At 44.3% G+C, this 15,084-nt stretch overlaps 1 protein-coding gene across 2 annotated transcripts in view; it reads left to right on the top strand.

Moving 5' to 3' along the window:
• The window catches only part of TPGS2 (tubulin polyglutamylase complex subunit 2), a 56,825-nt gene that overhangs the window by 7,465 nt on the left and 34,276 nt on the right, over positions 1-15,084 (top strand). For both annotated transcript variants that reach the window (XM_060118278.1, XM_060118277.1), the window contains exon 2: positions 9,269-9,348. In XM_060118278.1, coding sequence (XP_059974261.1) covers positions 9,269-9,348 — 80 coding nt within the window. The remainder of the gene's footprint in view (positions 1-9,268; positions 9,349-15,084) is intronic.

The raw sequence follows: 15,084 nt of genomic DNA, 5'->3' as shown, positions 1-15,084 counted from the left end.
GAAGAGTTATGAAACCCATGTGTTGTGTGATTTCATTTATATGATCTATGGTAGGCAAATCTATAGAGACTTAAAGTAAATTAGTGATTGCCAGAGGATGCTGGAAATGGGAAATGGTGCAAGGTTACTTTTTCAGGAAAGGACGCAAAACTCTGAATATACTAAAAACCACTGAAAATATACTTTAAAAGGGTGAACTTTATGGTATGTGAGTTATATCTCAATAAGGCTTTTTTTTTTAAATAAAAAGGAATCCTAAAAACAGCCCTCCAAGATTTCCTGCACCAGGACTGTGAAACTGATGAGATATAACACCTGTGATTTGTTGTGTTAAATGGCAAAAGGGAGATTATCCAGGTGAGCCTAATCTAATCACTTGAGCCCTTTACAACATGCTGTTAACAGAAGGAGGAGTCAAAGAGATTTGAAACATGAGAGATTTGTTATGCTGTTGCTGCCCTGAAGGTGGATGGGAACACATGGGAAAGAATACAGCTGAGAGTGGCCCCAGGTGACAGCAAGCAAGGAATGGAGACTTCATTGCTACAACCACAAGGAGTTGAATTCTGCCAGTAACAGGAATGGAAGATGACCTGGAGCACCAGATATAAACAGAACAGCTGACACCTGAGCAGTCAGTGCACCTGGCTTATGGATTTCAGGCTCAGCAGAGAATCCAGTCATGCTGTGCCAGACTTCTGAGCTACAGAACTGTGACCTGGGTGTTGTTTAAAGCTGCTAATTTGTGGTAATTTATCATGCATCAGTAGAAAATGATACATTCCCCCAAATATTTTAAAGAAAAGAATGAATGATACCCATCTCAAAAAGAAATATGTGTAATATAATACGTGTAATTATAAAATATTAAGATAAAGCTGAGACCAGACATATCCCTCATAGCAACAAATATGAATGGGCTTAAGTCACCTAGTAATAGAAAAAGATTTTTAATTTAGCTTACAAAACCCAACTTGTTGCTGTTTCCCAAAACAACTAAAGCAAACTAATTCAGAAATATTAAAAATGAAGAGATGGATACATGTTTTGGGGTCCCACAACTGTCCACAAGTTCAGTGATTCACTAGAAGGACTTACAGGATGCAGACAGGACTCCCAGCTATAGTTTATTATATCAGTCAGCTGGTGCCTGGGAATCTGACCTTTGACATATCAGGTGGCATCTAGAGGAAGCCATGTATAGGCTTCTGCAGTTTTCCCTGCTGTGAGTGGTCACATAGAATACACTCCTTCCTTAAGCAATGAAATGCTGCAATATGTGTGCAGTGTTTCTGCCCAGGGAAGCTTGCCTAAGACTCAAATTCCAGAGATTTTATTGGGACTTGGTCAGGTAGGCAAAACAACAAGCCACAGCTGTTGTTACCAACCCTTTGAGTTAGGCCCCAACAAGGGTCCTTCTGCCCAGTATCCTTAGAGCCAATAGAACGAGACCGAGTTTGGTTCAGAAGCAAAGGAAAGTTTTATTCTTTGGTCAAAGAATGGAAAGGTGCCAACTCACACTCTAGAGTCCAGCTCTCCCTAACAGGCTGTGGGTGGGGCTGCTTTATAGGGTTCTAGTCAGTGGGGAGGGAAGGGGTTGGAGTTCTCACATGGCAGCATAGCTGTGCTGTTTGCGCTCCAGATCGCAGTGCCAGGCGCAGCCTCTCTGCACACGGTCCTCTGAGGCCATCTTGAGTTGAGGTGTTATGCACAGAGCTGCACACAGTCCATTGAGGTGTCTGCACAGCCATTTTGCACCAGGAGCTCTGGTCTGAGGTGCTGGGTGTGAGGCCTCTGCACACAGTACCCTATGAACAAGTGAAACAAGATGAAGCACAAAGGAAAAAGAAAAAGGTTAGACTTTATTACCCAGATTCTATTTTTTATTTCCTGGGAATTGTTAATTCCAGCTCTGCAGGTGACAAACCCCTCTCCTGCTTTTTGTCCTGCTCCTCATTCTCGAGGGGCGCTGAGGGGTGCAGGTCTGTCTTCTGTAACTACTTCCTGCTGATTTGAGGCATTGTCATCACCCTGGGTGGAGGAGTGGAAGTCCCCAGCTGCCTTTAGATCTGTGTGGTTGTACCCAGGCCTTGGCCCTGTTTGTAGCCCTGAGCAACCACCATTTGTCTAACCTTTTGGAGACAAAGGACTTCAGACAATTTAAGATACATGGCCTAAGAGAACAGTGGCTACATGTCAAATGATAAGAGAATAATGGTGACATGTCAAATTTTTCCTAAAAATGAAAGTATCTTGGTCTTTGGCCTGTGGGCAAGTCTGCCCTGATGTCAAGGCTCAGTGCCAGGGCTGCGTCTCCTTGGTCATCCTTTCATTGTTTTACAGGAGAAAAGCTTAGGGTCTTAGAGAGGATCACACGAGTAGTCAGGGGGGCCATTGCCTCAGGTTGTCTCTCTGCAGGTTGGGGCTCGGGGGTCTCTTCCCTTGAGTGCAAAGTCCCCATGGAGTGATCCCTGCAACTTCAGGGCAGAGTGGGTGGTTAGGGTCACCAAGTGGATTCTGTTCCACTTAGCTGTGAGCTGATCTTGCAGCTGCAGGTTTTTGAGATTTTTAGGTTCACCCAGGCTCCTGGCCAGAAGGGGTGGAGAGCCAGGTCAGTGGGTGTGGGCAGCACCTGGTCACCATCTTCTGTGACAGCTTTCATTATTTCTCCTACCTGGAGGGCATGCTTGAGTTGTTCCATTTCAAGGGGGCTAAGGTGTCCCTTCTCTTGGACTTGGGGAATGGGTCTACCATACATGAGTTCAAATGCACTTAACTTTAATTACCCCTTGGGGTAACCACATGCAGAGCAGGGCTATCGAAAGCAACTTAATCCAGTGTTCTTGAGTTTCCTAACATAGCTTGGCTAAGGCTGATTGGACCTTGAGTTTCAAGGTCTGATTGGATCTCTGTCCTTGATGATTGGGGTCTCCAGACTGAGTGCAAGGTCCATATTATGCCCAGGGCACTCATTACCTCCTTCATCACTTGAGACACAAATGCTGTAGCATTATTGCTTTGCAGGGATCTTGGGAGCCCAAACCTGGTGATTATATCTCTTAGTAATGCCTTAGCCACTTCAGCTGCCATTTCAGTTCTAGCAGGGAATGCTTCTATCCACTCAGAAATTGTGTCTACTAGCACCAAGAGATACCTGAAATTGCCCAGATACCTGAAATTGCTCTTGGCATGATGGTGAAATCAATCTGCCAGTCTTCTCCAGGATATGTCCCTCTGGCCTGAATGGGCCTTATCTGGGGGCCTCTGGAGGGTCTGGTTTTGGGGGTTGTTCATTGTGCAGATGGGGCATGTCTCATCTATCCGACTGATTATACTTTTCATGCCAGGAGTTACCATGAGCTCAACTAACCAATTATATAGGGCTTCCTTCCTATAGTGAGTCTTTTGATGAGCCTCTCTGATGGCTTGACAAGCTATAGTTTGGGAAAAGAAGCATTGACCATGTTCGTTAGCTAGCCACCCATGGCCTCCTAGATCTCTGTTGAAGCCCAATTTTCAGTCTGTCTAATTGTAGATTTTGTACAGTCTTTTTGTAGATTGGGGAATAACTGGATGGATCTGGCCTTTGAAGTATGAGGGGTAGTTAACAAGTTACAGGTTCTAGGGCCACCCTTTTGGCAGTTGCACCCGCTTTGTTTCCCTTTATTACCTCTGTATTCCCTTTTCGTGAGACCTACAATGAATCACTGCCACCCTTTCTGGAAGCTGTACTCCTTTTACGAGCTTCAATATGCTTAAGCCACGTTTCACCTGTTTATTCCCTGCAGTAAGCATACCTTGTTCCCTCCAGATAGCCCTGTGTGTGGGTAGGATGGCATACACATACCCGGGAATCTGTGTAAACATTTAAGATTTTCCCTGTCCCGTGCTCTAGGGCTCAGGTGAGGGCTATCAACTCCACCTTTTGGGCGGAAGTCCCAGTGGGGGAACGGGGGTGGGTAGCTTCTCACTTCTATGACTTGGGTGTGGGAGGTTACTGCATGTCCCACCAGCCCTTTCTCCTCTCTCATAAAACTACTCCCATCTGTGAGCCATTCCTCTTTGGCATTTGGGATGAGGCTCACTTCCTAGGTCGGGGCAACTGGAATAGATTGTGTCTGTGGTTTCTATACGATCATGCTCCAGGAGCCCTGTTTCTGTGGGTAGCAGGGTGGCAGGATTTAGTGTGTGACGGGTTTTTGTGGTAGCCACTGGGTTGTCTAAAGGCATAGCCTGAACTTGAATCAACCTTCCAGGGGATAACTATTCTGTTCCCTTGGAACTTCCTAAAACCTGAACCTGGTGTGGAGTCCAGCTGAAATGTCAGGTGCAGCTGCTTTGCACTAGGAACTCTGGTCTGAAGTGCCAGGTACAAAGCCTCTGCACGCAGTACCCTACTAAGGAAGTGAAACTAGACCAAGGTGAAAGGAAATAAAACAGATTAGACTTTACCTTATTATCCACATTCTCTGTTTATTTCCTGGGAATTGTTAATGAGCTTTGCCCATGACACTATGGAAATGACACTATGGAAATTTTAGACTCCCAAAAGGATAGCAAATGTTTATTGGTTTAGCCAAAGATGGGCAAAACAGCCTCATCAATGTAGAACACATGCAAAGGCCAGATTACGAGGCACCAGCTACAGGTGAACCCTACAAGCTGGTCCTTCTAAAGATACTAACCTCAGGTTGGCTATGTGCAGTCCACCCTACTCCACCCCCGGCCCTCCAGATGCCTCACCTTCAAGCCCTGGCTTCATGTATTCTCCTTACCCACTCCTTTGATTTGTGTTATAAACTGTTAACTTGTTCTCTTTGAATAATCTTATGTAGCCTTAAGTTTTCTTTTCTGACTCTAAAGGCCTTCAGTGTCATATCTTGGATTCCAAAACCTCTCACACTTTTTGTCTGGCTCCGTGGCCACAATTTTTAAATCATATAAATGACCACTTCCTCTGACCTGCACACATTCACTTGTCCTGAAAGTGAGTCTACAGATGCACACTGTCTGTGTCTATCAGGGTTCTTGGTGGCAGGCCAGAGAATACACAGCTAGTTTAAGGCTAGAAGTACACTCTAGCTAGTTAAGGCAGAAAGGGCTTGATTGAGGGACATTAGCCCATAAAATCATTGGAAGATCAAGCAGAACAGATTCTAAGCTGAGAACCAAACTGAAAAGGGGACGCTAAGTGGGGCGTACCTGCACCTAGCGTGGTTAGGAAGCTGCAGAATTGAGAAGTTGCTGCTGCTTCTGCCGCACGACAACTCTCAAACCCATGAGATCAAAATACCTTTGCAACTGTGACTGTGAAAAGAGCCAGTCTCCCCATTTGCTCCTCTACCTGACCTGTTCATTCCCTCCTTCCAGGTTTTAGGGGAGTGGGTTTCCCTGCAGAAAGCTTGGCCTCCAGTGGGTGCCTAGCTGCAGTGGAATCTGGGAAATGTAGTCTTTAGCCAGCCAGTCTCTAAAATACAGGAAAGCACACTGGAAGGAGCAGGAGGTGTTAATTAAGCCAATCCGCAGGAACGGCATGTCATCCTTCAAGGCCCATATCAACTGTGCATAGTTTGTGACAGCCTCAGGGATTATTGACTCAGCGACTGTTGTCTACTAGGCAGTCTGTTCCAGTTATTTATTCCTGGGTAACAAACCACCCCAAAACAGTGGTTTGAAACAGCAGTTTACTGTCTCTCCCAGTCCTGTGGGTTGACTAGGCCCAGGTGGGACTATTCTCATTTCGAGTCTCTCAGGTGTATGCAATGAGATAGCAGATGGGGCTGGAATTATCTGATGGATCAACTAGGCTGGAAGTCCAAGATGGCTTCTGCACTCACATGTCTGGCCCCTCCGTGCTCCTCAGCATGGCCTCTCTGTCCAGAAGAGTAGCTTGGATTTAGTCTGTGATGGCCCAGAGCAAAAAGAGGAAACGGGAACCTGCCAGTCCTCTTGAAGTTCAAAACTTGCATGGTGTCTCTTCACCATATTTTATTGGTCAAGGCAGTCACAGGCTAACCCCTGTTAACGTCTCTTCACAGAGGCAGAGAAATAGACTTCACCTTTCATTGGGGAACTGGTGTGGGCAGGGAGTGAAGGAAGGAAGTGATAGCACCCAACTTTGGAGTAGGCTACCACAGAGAGTTTTCATCTGTGGCATGTCATAGTTACCTAGAGCAGACTGTGCTGTGTCTGAAGACCTGACCTTCATATCTTCATTCAGTATTTCATTTCATACTCTGCCATACAGATTATTCCAGCCAGGCAGCTCACAAATGCTTGTCATTGGTCACAAAGGCAGGAGAGTAGGGATGGCTATATTTAGTCAGATACTACTTCTCATGTGGCATATTAATAAACCAAACACAACTTGTTATTGCTATTGCTTTCTAAACATCCTCATGATGGTTTTGGTTATCTGTAGTATTATGATTTATAATAAACATATATTTAGACCTCATCCCTGTTTCAGGCAGAGTTCCTAAAACCCCTCGAATTTCCTAAGTGATAGGAGAAAAGAAAGTGTCTTTTGTTATGTTAATGAGGTGACTTTTGGAAAGTCCTTGGGTAACCTAAAGATGGGGCTGGTTCCCAAGGGAACCAACCAGGATTAGAGGGTTGGAACTTTCACTCCCCGACCTGATTTCCAGGGAGGGGAGAGAGGCTGGAGGTTGAGTCATTTGCCAACGGGCCAGTTATTTAATCAAGCATGCCTATGTAATGAAGCCTCCATAAAAAACCAAAAGGAGAGTGCAGAGAGCTTCCAGACTGGTTAGCCAGACACTTCCTCATGCCACTGTGCCAGGCCCCAAACTCAACGAGGACAGAAGCCCCCTTGTTCAGGACCTTGCCCTGTGTATCTTATCTCCCTGGTGTTCTGTAATATCCTTTATAATAAACCAGCAACCTGGTGAGTAAAGGGGTTTCCTGACTTCTCTAGCAAACTAATCAAACCCAAGGAGGGGATCATAGGAACCCCTGATTTATAGCCAGTCTGTCAGGAGCCCAGGTAACACCCTGGACCTGCAATTAGCATCTGAAGTAAGGGCAGTTCTGTGGGACTGAGCTCTTAACCTGTGGGATCTGATGCCTTCTCCTGGTAGATAGCATCAGGATTGTGTTGAATTGTAGGACACCCAGCTGGTGTCTGAGAACTGCTTGGTGGTGAGGGGAAAACCTCCCTTCATGTTGGAATTAGCTACTAAGGCAACATGGTAGCAAAAGCATTAGGCTTGGTATCTGAGGCTGTGGTCAGAGATTTAGTTCTGTGAGATTATTTAGTATTGCTGAGCCTGTTTCCTTATCTTTAAAATAAAGTCACGATGCCTGCTTCACAGGATTGTTGAAAGAGTAAACTCATACCAGTTCCCAGAAGTAGAGCATTATACAAATGGAGTTTATTGTGCGTCCCTCTCTTCCTCGTCCCCGGCACCTCCTCCTTATCAGTGCTGAAGTATTGGGTAGCGGAGTCTCTGCAGTGGGTACTTCCTAAGCAACTTGTTATATGAAAGTTCTTAAAGTCAGTATGTTGACCTGTTGTCCTATCCTGGAGGTGTTCAGAGGTTGAAAGTGAAATGTTCTCATCTGAAGTGTATCACAGCAATTCTGTCTGAGCCTGTAGCCCCTCCACGTAGGTCTGTTATAACCTGAAGAATGGTGTGTTGAGTCTGTCTCAGCTTATTGATAGTGATGCTGTTGGCTAGGAATACCTGAGGCACTCACCTAGGTCTGTACTACTTGGATGAGCTCTACAGACATTTCCCGGACTGGAGCTCATGTTGTGGCTGGACCAGCCATTGTGGTTTTTATTATGATTGAAGATACACCTCAGCAACAACTGTCAGGGAACTTTGAAAAAAAATTTTTTATTACGCACAGGTCCTGGAGGATACATGGTATGCCCAGGGCCACACAGCCAGGTAGCTGGGAGTGAGCAAGCAGAGCTGGGTCTTTGTTTTTATTAGGGTCCCAGGACTTGGTGTCTGGGGTTTTGTGGGTTCACTCTTTATTGGTGAATTTAAAACATAAGAGCAAGAATTAGGGCATGAGAAGGGAAAAGGTGGGTGACCACTCAAGTGGTCAGTTACCCAGGGCTTTCTGAAAGGGGAACTTCATGGGTGGGGGTGGCCTGGTTCCTTACCTAGTTACTTAGTTAGTAGCTGTGTCATACAGCTAGCAATTTGTTTATTCAAGATGGATGTATTTGAAATGGATGCCTCAGCAAAGCTTAATGTCAGGCACTTACATTAGCTGTGTGTCCTCTTGCAACCCTAGACACTAGATTGCCCTGTGAGTATAGTCAGATGACATTCCTATGTAACCAGCTGGTCTGTTGGCAAGGAATTCTATATTCTTCTGTCCCACTGCAGGTGGAGCGGTAGGTTGCTAAGACTGATTAAAGCTAGACTCTGCATTTGCGTAGGATTACTGCTTTAAAGGGCTGTGCCAAGGGGCATGTAGTGACTTCTGCACATGCTCTTCATTTCTCAACTAGACCCATACTTGGAGTCAGAGGCTTGGCTTTGTGGCTTTACCTCTCAGGCTCAGTGTCCTTGCTGTAAAATTGAATAATGACATTTATTAGTCACTATCTTGGCTCTCGTGGGACAGTGCCAAATAGGACCACCCTTGAAGGGACAAGACAGTGTCTTCCATCCTAACCAATCATGGGGATAGCAAGGACTCACCCCAGGTCAAATGGCTTGAAGCTCACAGTGGTTTTCTACCACAGTGCCATGCTTCCCAACATATTAGGAAGAACACTGAACAGAAGGCAGAAAAAAAATTGTATATATGGTACTTTTTGCTTTTCCAAAGCACCTTCCTTTCTGTTTCCTCTGCTTCGCTTGTCAAGGAAAGTATTATTGTAATTCTTGTCTTACTAAATGCAAAGGGAAGTGAGCACTCACGTAAGGTTACACAACTAGTGAATGCATAAAACAAGACTTGGATAGGTGGAGTCCAGAATTCTTAGCTGGTATATTGGACTATTGCTGCATCCCAAGATTTGAGCCTTCTGAAAACTTAAGGGAAACTTTATGATGCATCGAAAGGATACTGGCATAATTATTACCAGGAAGACTACATGGTCTTAGGTTATGGGACCAAGTGCCTTTGAGGGACCAATTGCTTTTGTCACAGGGGTAATAAATGCTCCTCAGAGGGATCTGGTATTCCTAGAGCAGTCTTCAAGAGTTAGTCAACCTCTAGTGTAGAAATACGTGAGAATGGACCAACTGCAACTCTACAGACTCTCTCTTTCCTCTTTCAGAATCATCCCCAGGTGTGACAGAGGTGACCATCATAGAAAAGGCGCCTGCTGAACGTCATATGATTTCTTCATGGGAACAAGTAAGTGTTGCTCTGTTGAATCCTCACCTCCCAACAAAGGGAGGTCAACTCAAATGCCCCTGAGAAGGAAAGATTGGACAGGAAACCTATTCTTTTTTTTTGTGTGTGTGTGTGGTACGCGGGCCTCTCACTGCTGTGGCCTCTCCCGTTGCGGAGCACAGGCTCCAGACTCACAGGCTAAGCGGCCATGGCTCATGGGCCCAGTCGCTCCGCGGCATGTGGGATCCTCCCGCACCGGGGCACGAACCCGTGTCCTCTGCATCGGCAGGCAGACTCTCAACCACTGCGCCACCAGGGAAGCCCAGGAAACCTATTCTTATCTCAGGCCACAGCCACCTTCAAAGTAGAGTTCACCTTTCTCTCTTTTCCTGTTCAGGCCATTTAACACTCCCTTCCATTCCATGCCATCTCCCCATCACAGAGCAACTCCTCTGAGCCTGTCGTATGGAGTCAATGGAATGTTTGAAGTTGTGTATACAACAAAGCTGGAAATCCAGCAAGGAAAGGAAGAATTAATTATTAATAAGCGTGCGGGGCAGAACGTGGTTAAATGTTGCAGAGAAGTATCAATACTACCCAGATTAATAGCGAATGCTTTCCAGCCCTCCTCTGAACTTCCATTCATTCATTTATTCAATAAACGTTTTAAGCCCCTAAAATGGGCCAGGCATTGTGCTTGATGTTGAGTCCTGGAGAGTCAGTGATAATCAAAAAAGAGCACAGTGTCTTACCTCTTGATCTTACTGTCTAAGGCATAGTATAAGTCATTCCAAATATAATTACAAAGCAGATCAAGTTCTGTGAAAGAGAGGTAAAGGGAGCATTGTCAGGAGGCCTGACCTAGTCTGGAGGTTGAGAAACGTTTTCCCCAAAGAAGTTATGAGAAGTTGTTAACCAGATAGGTGAGATCTGGGAATAAGGGGCTTTTAGCCTGTGTGAAGGCTTCAAGATAGGAAGGATTACATGTTTCCAGAGCATAAAGAAGGTCCATGTGGCTAGAGCACAGGAGAACAAGGGAGAGAGGTTGACAAGGACCAGGACATGCAGGGCTTCGTAGATCATCAGGAATTTGTTCTTTATCTTGGGAGAAAAGGGGAGCCACTGAAATGTTTTAAGTAGAGAAGTCAGATTTCTGCTTTGGAAAATCACTGTGGCTGAGTAGCAGCAAGTGGATTTGACTAGGGAGCAAGAAGTTACCTTGCCATTTAGTGAGTGCTGCTAACACATATCAGATAGGTTGTTTCATTTAACCCTCAAAATAATCCTGCAAGATAGGCATTGATATCTCTGTGTTACAGATGAAGGAACTGAGGGTCAGAGAGGTCAAAGAATTGGTCCTGGGCCACATAGCTACCAAGGGGCAGAGCCTGAATGTGAACTCAGTTGTCTGCCTCTAAGCACATGTGCTTTCTGCTCTGGCAGACTGCCCCTCCTATAGAGGGCAACACTATGGCAGCCTTGCCCTAGCCAGCCAAGCAGCCCACAGGTATGTGGACATGTTCAGTCCCTGCCAACAGCGCTCACTCTCCCAGGGCTTAGCCAGTAGCAGCTTCACTGGAATCTCAGTAACTGGTAATCAAGGTTTCTCTCCATGACCTCGGCTCAGCATCACCTCAGCGTTTATCATGGGCTCACTCAACTCCCACTCCCATTTTCACTCACAGCGCATGAGAGAAAATGGAATTCCAGGGCAACGTCTATCTGTTAAACTCTTACTGGCTGATGAGTCCTGGTGCAGCTGTGGCTATGCCAGCCTGTCCTGTTGACATTGTTGATGACATCCCTCCTGATCCTTAGCAGGCTTAAGTCAGCCCTTTAGGGAGAACTGCCTCGGGACTCTTTTTAAGAATAAGATTCTGAGGTGTTTCTGTCTGTTGAAGAGGAGACTCCTGGCTTAGAAACCCAGTCATAGACCTGGATGGGAGAATGAGAGGACAGGAATGCATTGTCTGGGGTGGAACACCATTAAGGCTGTGGCATATTATGTCACTTATTTATTGAGATAATTTCTGAGGCATAGTCTTCCTGTGTCTTATAGCAGATATTCCCTAGAATTCTCTAAGATGACTTCACCCATTTGTTCCAGTTTTACTTACGCTATTGTAGCTTATTCATTGGAAGTACGCTTTCCATGTCTGCTTTTCAGGGCTAGAGTCTACATCCGATGTCATTGGGATCTAATCTGCCTCCTGGACAAGACAACTTTTTTGGGTTCCCATTTAGCTTAGACTGACATTGAGGAGAATACAGTTGTAGAGCTGAGTAAATAGTCATCAGCAGTCAGAAAGAATTAAAGGGCATGCACGAGAGAAAGAGATTTTTAACTAACTGAGATAGCCAATGGAACATTTTCTTCAGACATATTCAGTTGGGGGAAGTTTTGTGAAAGCACCTACAATAATAAGATACATAGATTTGAATATCTCAGACCTAAGTACAGTAAAATATGCCATATCTGAAGTATCAGTACAAACAGTATTAGGATCAGTAACGTAAAAATTCACTTGAGCAGTTGGCATGTCTGAGCTTTATGAAGGGCTATGAGAGGTGCTTGAAAGCTAACATATGAACACAGACGATAGGAGTTTTGGAAGGGTACTTTCATGTTTTTATATAACACTTTTTCTGATTATACTAAACAAAAAAAAATGGTGACCATAGAAAATTTGGAAAATACAAAAAATGATTTTTAAAAATGAAAAGTCCTATAGGATCTTATCACTTAGGAGGTAACCACTGTTAGTGTAATTTTAGCTGTGGGTGGATGGTGGGTAATGGGTAGTGGTCCAGGAACCCCCCTAAGAGCCCGTGAATGGAAAGTGGTCCATGGACTCCTTGAAATATGTGTTAATTTATGAAGTATGTACATTTTTCTGTGGAAAGATCTTCAGGTTCTGAAAGGGGCTCATAACCCCATAAACCTTAAGAACATGTTTTTGTATGATTTTTTTTTTTTTACATTCAAACTAGAGGCAATATACTATGTGCCGTTTTGTCACTTAAGCAATGGAGAGCAGAAGTTTTGGTCTGAAACTCACCCACCCCACTTCTTCACCCGAGGGTTAACTGAAGAGCACCTTTCCACAGGAGCAAGCTAGGCAGGGCCCCTCTGGCTCGTGCCTGCTCCCAGAAGTACCTGTACCAGAGGAGCAGGAGGGTCCCAAGGAGCTGGTAAGTCCCTTCTCTAGGGGACTGACCCTTGAGAACTGTGTCCTTGGAGACGGCCCAGCCAGAGCACAGCCATCATGTGGTAAACCTGCTGTCTACAGCTGCATCTATATAGCCAGATAATATTTTTTCCTTCCAAGAAGAGGCCCACTGCCTCTGCCCTGCCCTCTGGGAAGCCCACTGAGATAAGATAATAGTAAGGCTATGGAGGCACTGATGTGAGGAAAACAGCCTAGAGTAGGAGTCTTGTGCCAGCTCAGGCCCTTGGCTAAATATCATAACTTCTCTGTGTCCCCTGTTCATCATCCATAAAATAAGTGGTTTGACATTAGTGTTATTTTTTTTAATTTTACTGAAGTATAGTTGATTTACAATGTTGTGTTAATTTCTGCTGTACAGCAAAGTGACTCAGTTATACATTATATTCTTTTTCATATTCTTTTCCATTATGGTTTATAACAGGATATTGAGTATAGTTCCCTGTGCTGTACAGTAGGACCTTGTTGTTTATCCATCCTAGATACACTAGTTTACATCTGCTAATCCCAAACTCCCAGTCCTTCTCTCCCCGCTTGCCTCCCACCTTGGTAGTCTGTTCTCTATGTCTGCGAGGCTGTTTCTGTTTCATAGATATGTTCATTTGTGTCGTATTTTAGATTCCACATATAAGTGATACCATATGGTATTTGTCTTTCTTTTTCTGACTGATATGATAATCTCTAGGTCCATCCACATTGCTGCAAATGGCATTATTTCATTATTTATGGCCAAGTAATATTCCATTGTGTGTATGTATGTGTATGTCTGTCTCTCTATATATATATAGAGAGAGAGACACACATACACACCACATCTTCTTTATCCATTCATCTGTCAGTGGACATTTAGGTTGTTTCCATGTCTTGGCTATTGTAAATCATGCTGCTATAAACATAGGGGTGCATGTATTTTTTGAATTATATTTTTGTCAGCGTATATGCCCAGGAGTGGGATTGCTGGATCATATGGCAACTCAATTTTTAATTTTTTGAGGAATCTCCATACTGTTTTCCATAATGGCTGCACCAATTTACATTCCCACCAGCAGTATAAGAGGGTTCTCTTCTCCACCCCCTCTCCAACATTTATTATTTGTAGACTTTTTTTTTTAAATTTTTGGCTGCATTGGGTCTTTGTCGCTGCGCGCTGTCTTTCTCTAGTTGTGGCAAGTGGGGGCTACTCTTCGTTGTGGTGTGCGGGCTTCTCATTGCGGTGGTTTGTCTTGTTGTGGAGCACGGGCTCTAGGCACGTGGGCTTCAGTAGTTGTGGCACGCAGGCTCAGTAGTTGTGGCTCACGGGCTCTAGAGCACAGGCTCAGTAGTTGTGGCGCACGGGCTTAGTTGCTCCGCGGCACGTGGAATTTTCCCAGAACAGGGCTTGAACCCCTGTCCCCTGCATTGGCAGGCGGATTCTTAACCACTGCGCCACGAGGGAAGCCCTGGAGACTTTTTGATGATGGCCATTCTGACCAGTGTGAGGTGGTACCTCATTGTAGTTTTGATTTGCATTTCTCTAATAATTAGTGATGTTGAGCAGCTTTTCATGTGCCTATTGGCCATCTGTATGTCTTCTTTGGAGAAATGTCTATTTAGGTCTTCTGGCCATTTTTCGATTGGGTTGTTTGTTTTTTTGTTATTGAGTTGTATGAGCTGTTTGTATATTTTGGAAATTAAGGCCTGTCAGTTGCATCATTTGCAAATATTTTCTCCCAGTCTGTAGGTTGCCTTTTCATTCTGTTTATGGTTTCCTTTGCTGTGCAAAAGCTTGTAAGTTTGATTAGGTTCCATTTATTTATTTTTGCTTTTATTTCTATTGTTTTGGGAGGCTGACCTAAGAAAACATTGGTACGATTTATGTCAGAGAATGTTTTGCCTATATTCTCTTCTAGGAGTTTTGTGGTGTCATGTCTTATATTTTTAAGTCTTTAAGCCATTTTGAGTTTATTTTTATGTATGGTGTGAGGGTATGTTCTAAAATCATTGATTTACATGTGGCTGGCTATCCCACTTTTCCAACAGCACTTGCTGAAGAGACTGTCTTTACCCCATTATATATTCTTGCCTCTTTTGTTGAAGATTAATTGTCTGCAGGTGTGTGGGTTTATCTCTGGGCTTTCTATTCTGTTCCATTGATCCATATGTCTGTTTTTGTGCCAGTCCTATGCTGTTTTGATTGCTATAGCTTTGTAGTATTGTCTGAAGTCTGGGAGGGTTATGCCTCCTGCTTTGTTCTTTTTCCTTAGGATTGCTTTGGCAATTATGGGTCTTTTATGGTTCCACATAAATTTTAGGATTATTTGTTCCAGTTCTGTGAAAAATGTCATGGGTAATTTGATGGGGATCACATTGAATCTGTAGATTGCTTTGGGTGGTATGGCCATTTTAACAATATTAATTCTTCTAATCCAAGAGCATGGGATATCTTTCCATTTCTTTGAATCATCTTCAATTTCCTTTACTAGTGTTTTGTAGTTCTCAGCATATAAGTTTTTCACCTCCTTGGTGAGGTTTATTCCTATTTTTTTTTGGA

Source organism: Mesoplodon densirostris, chromosome 15 (assembly GCF_025265405.1).
Source record: "Mesoplodon densirostris isolate mMesDen1 chromosome 15, mMesDen1 primary haplotype, whole genome shotgun sequence".
In the NCBI taxonomy this organism is placed as follows: domain Eukaryota; kingdom Metazoa; phylum Chordata; class Mammalia; order Artiodactyla; family Ziphiidae; genus Mesoplodon; species Mesoplodon densirostris.
The sequence above is the reverse complement of the archived record's forward strand: the minus strand, read 5'-3'. Positions and strand labels throughout refer to the sequence as shown.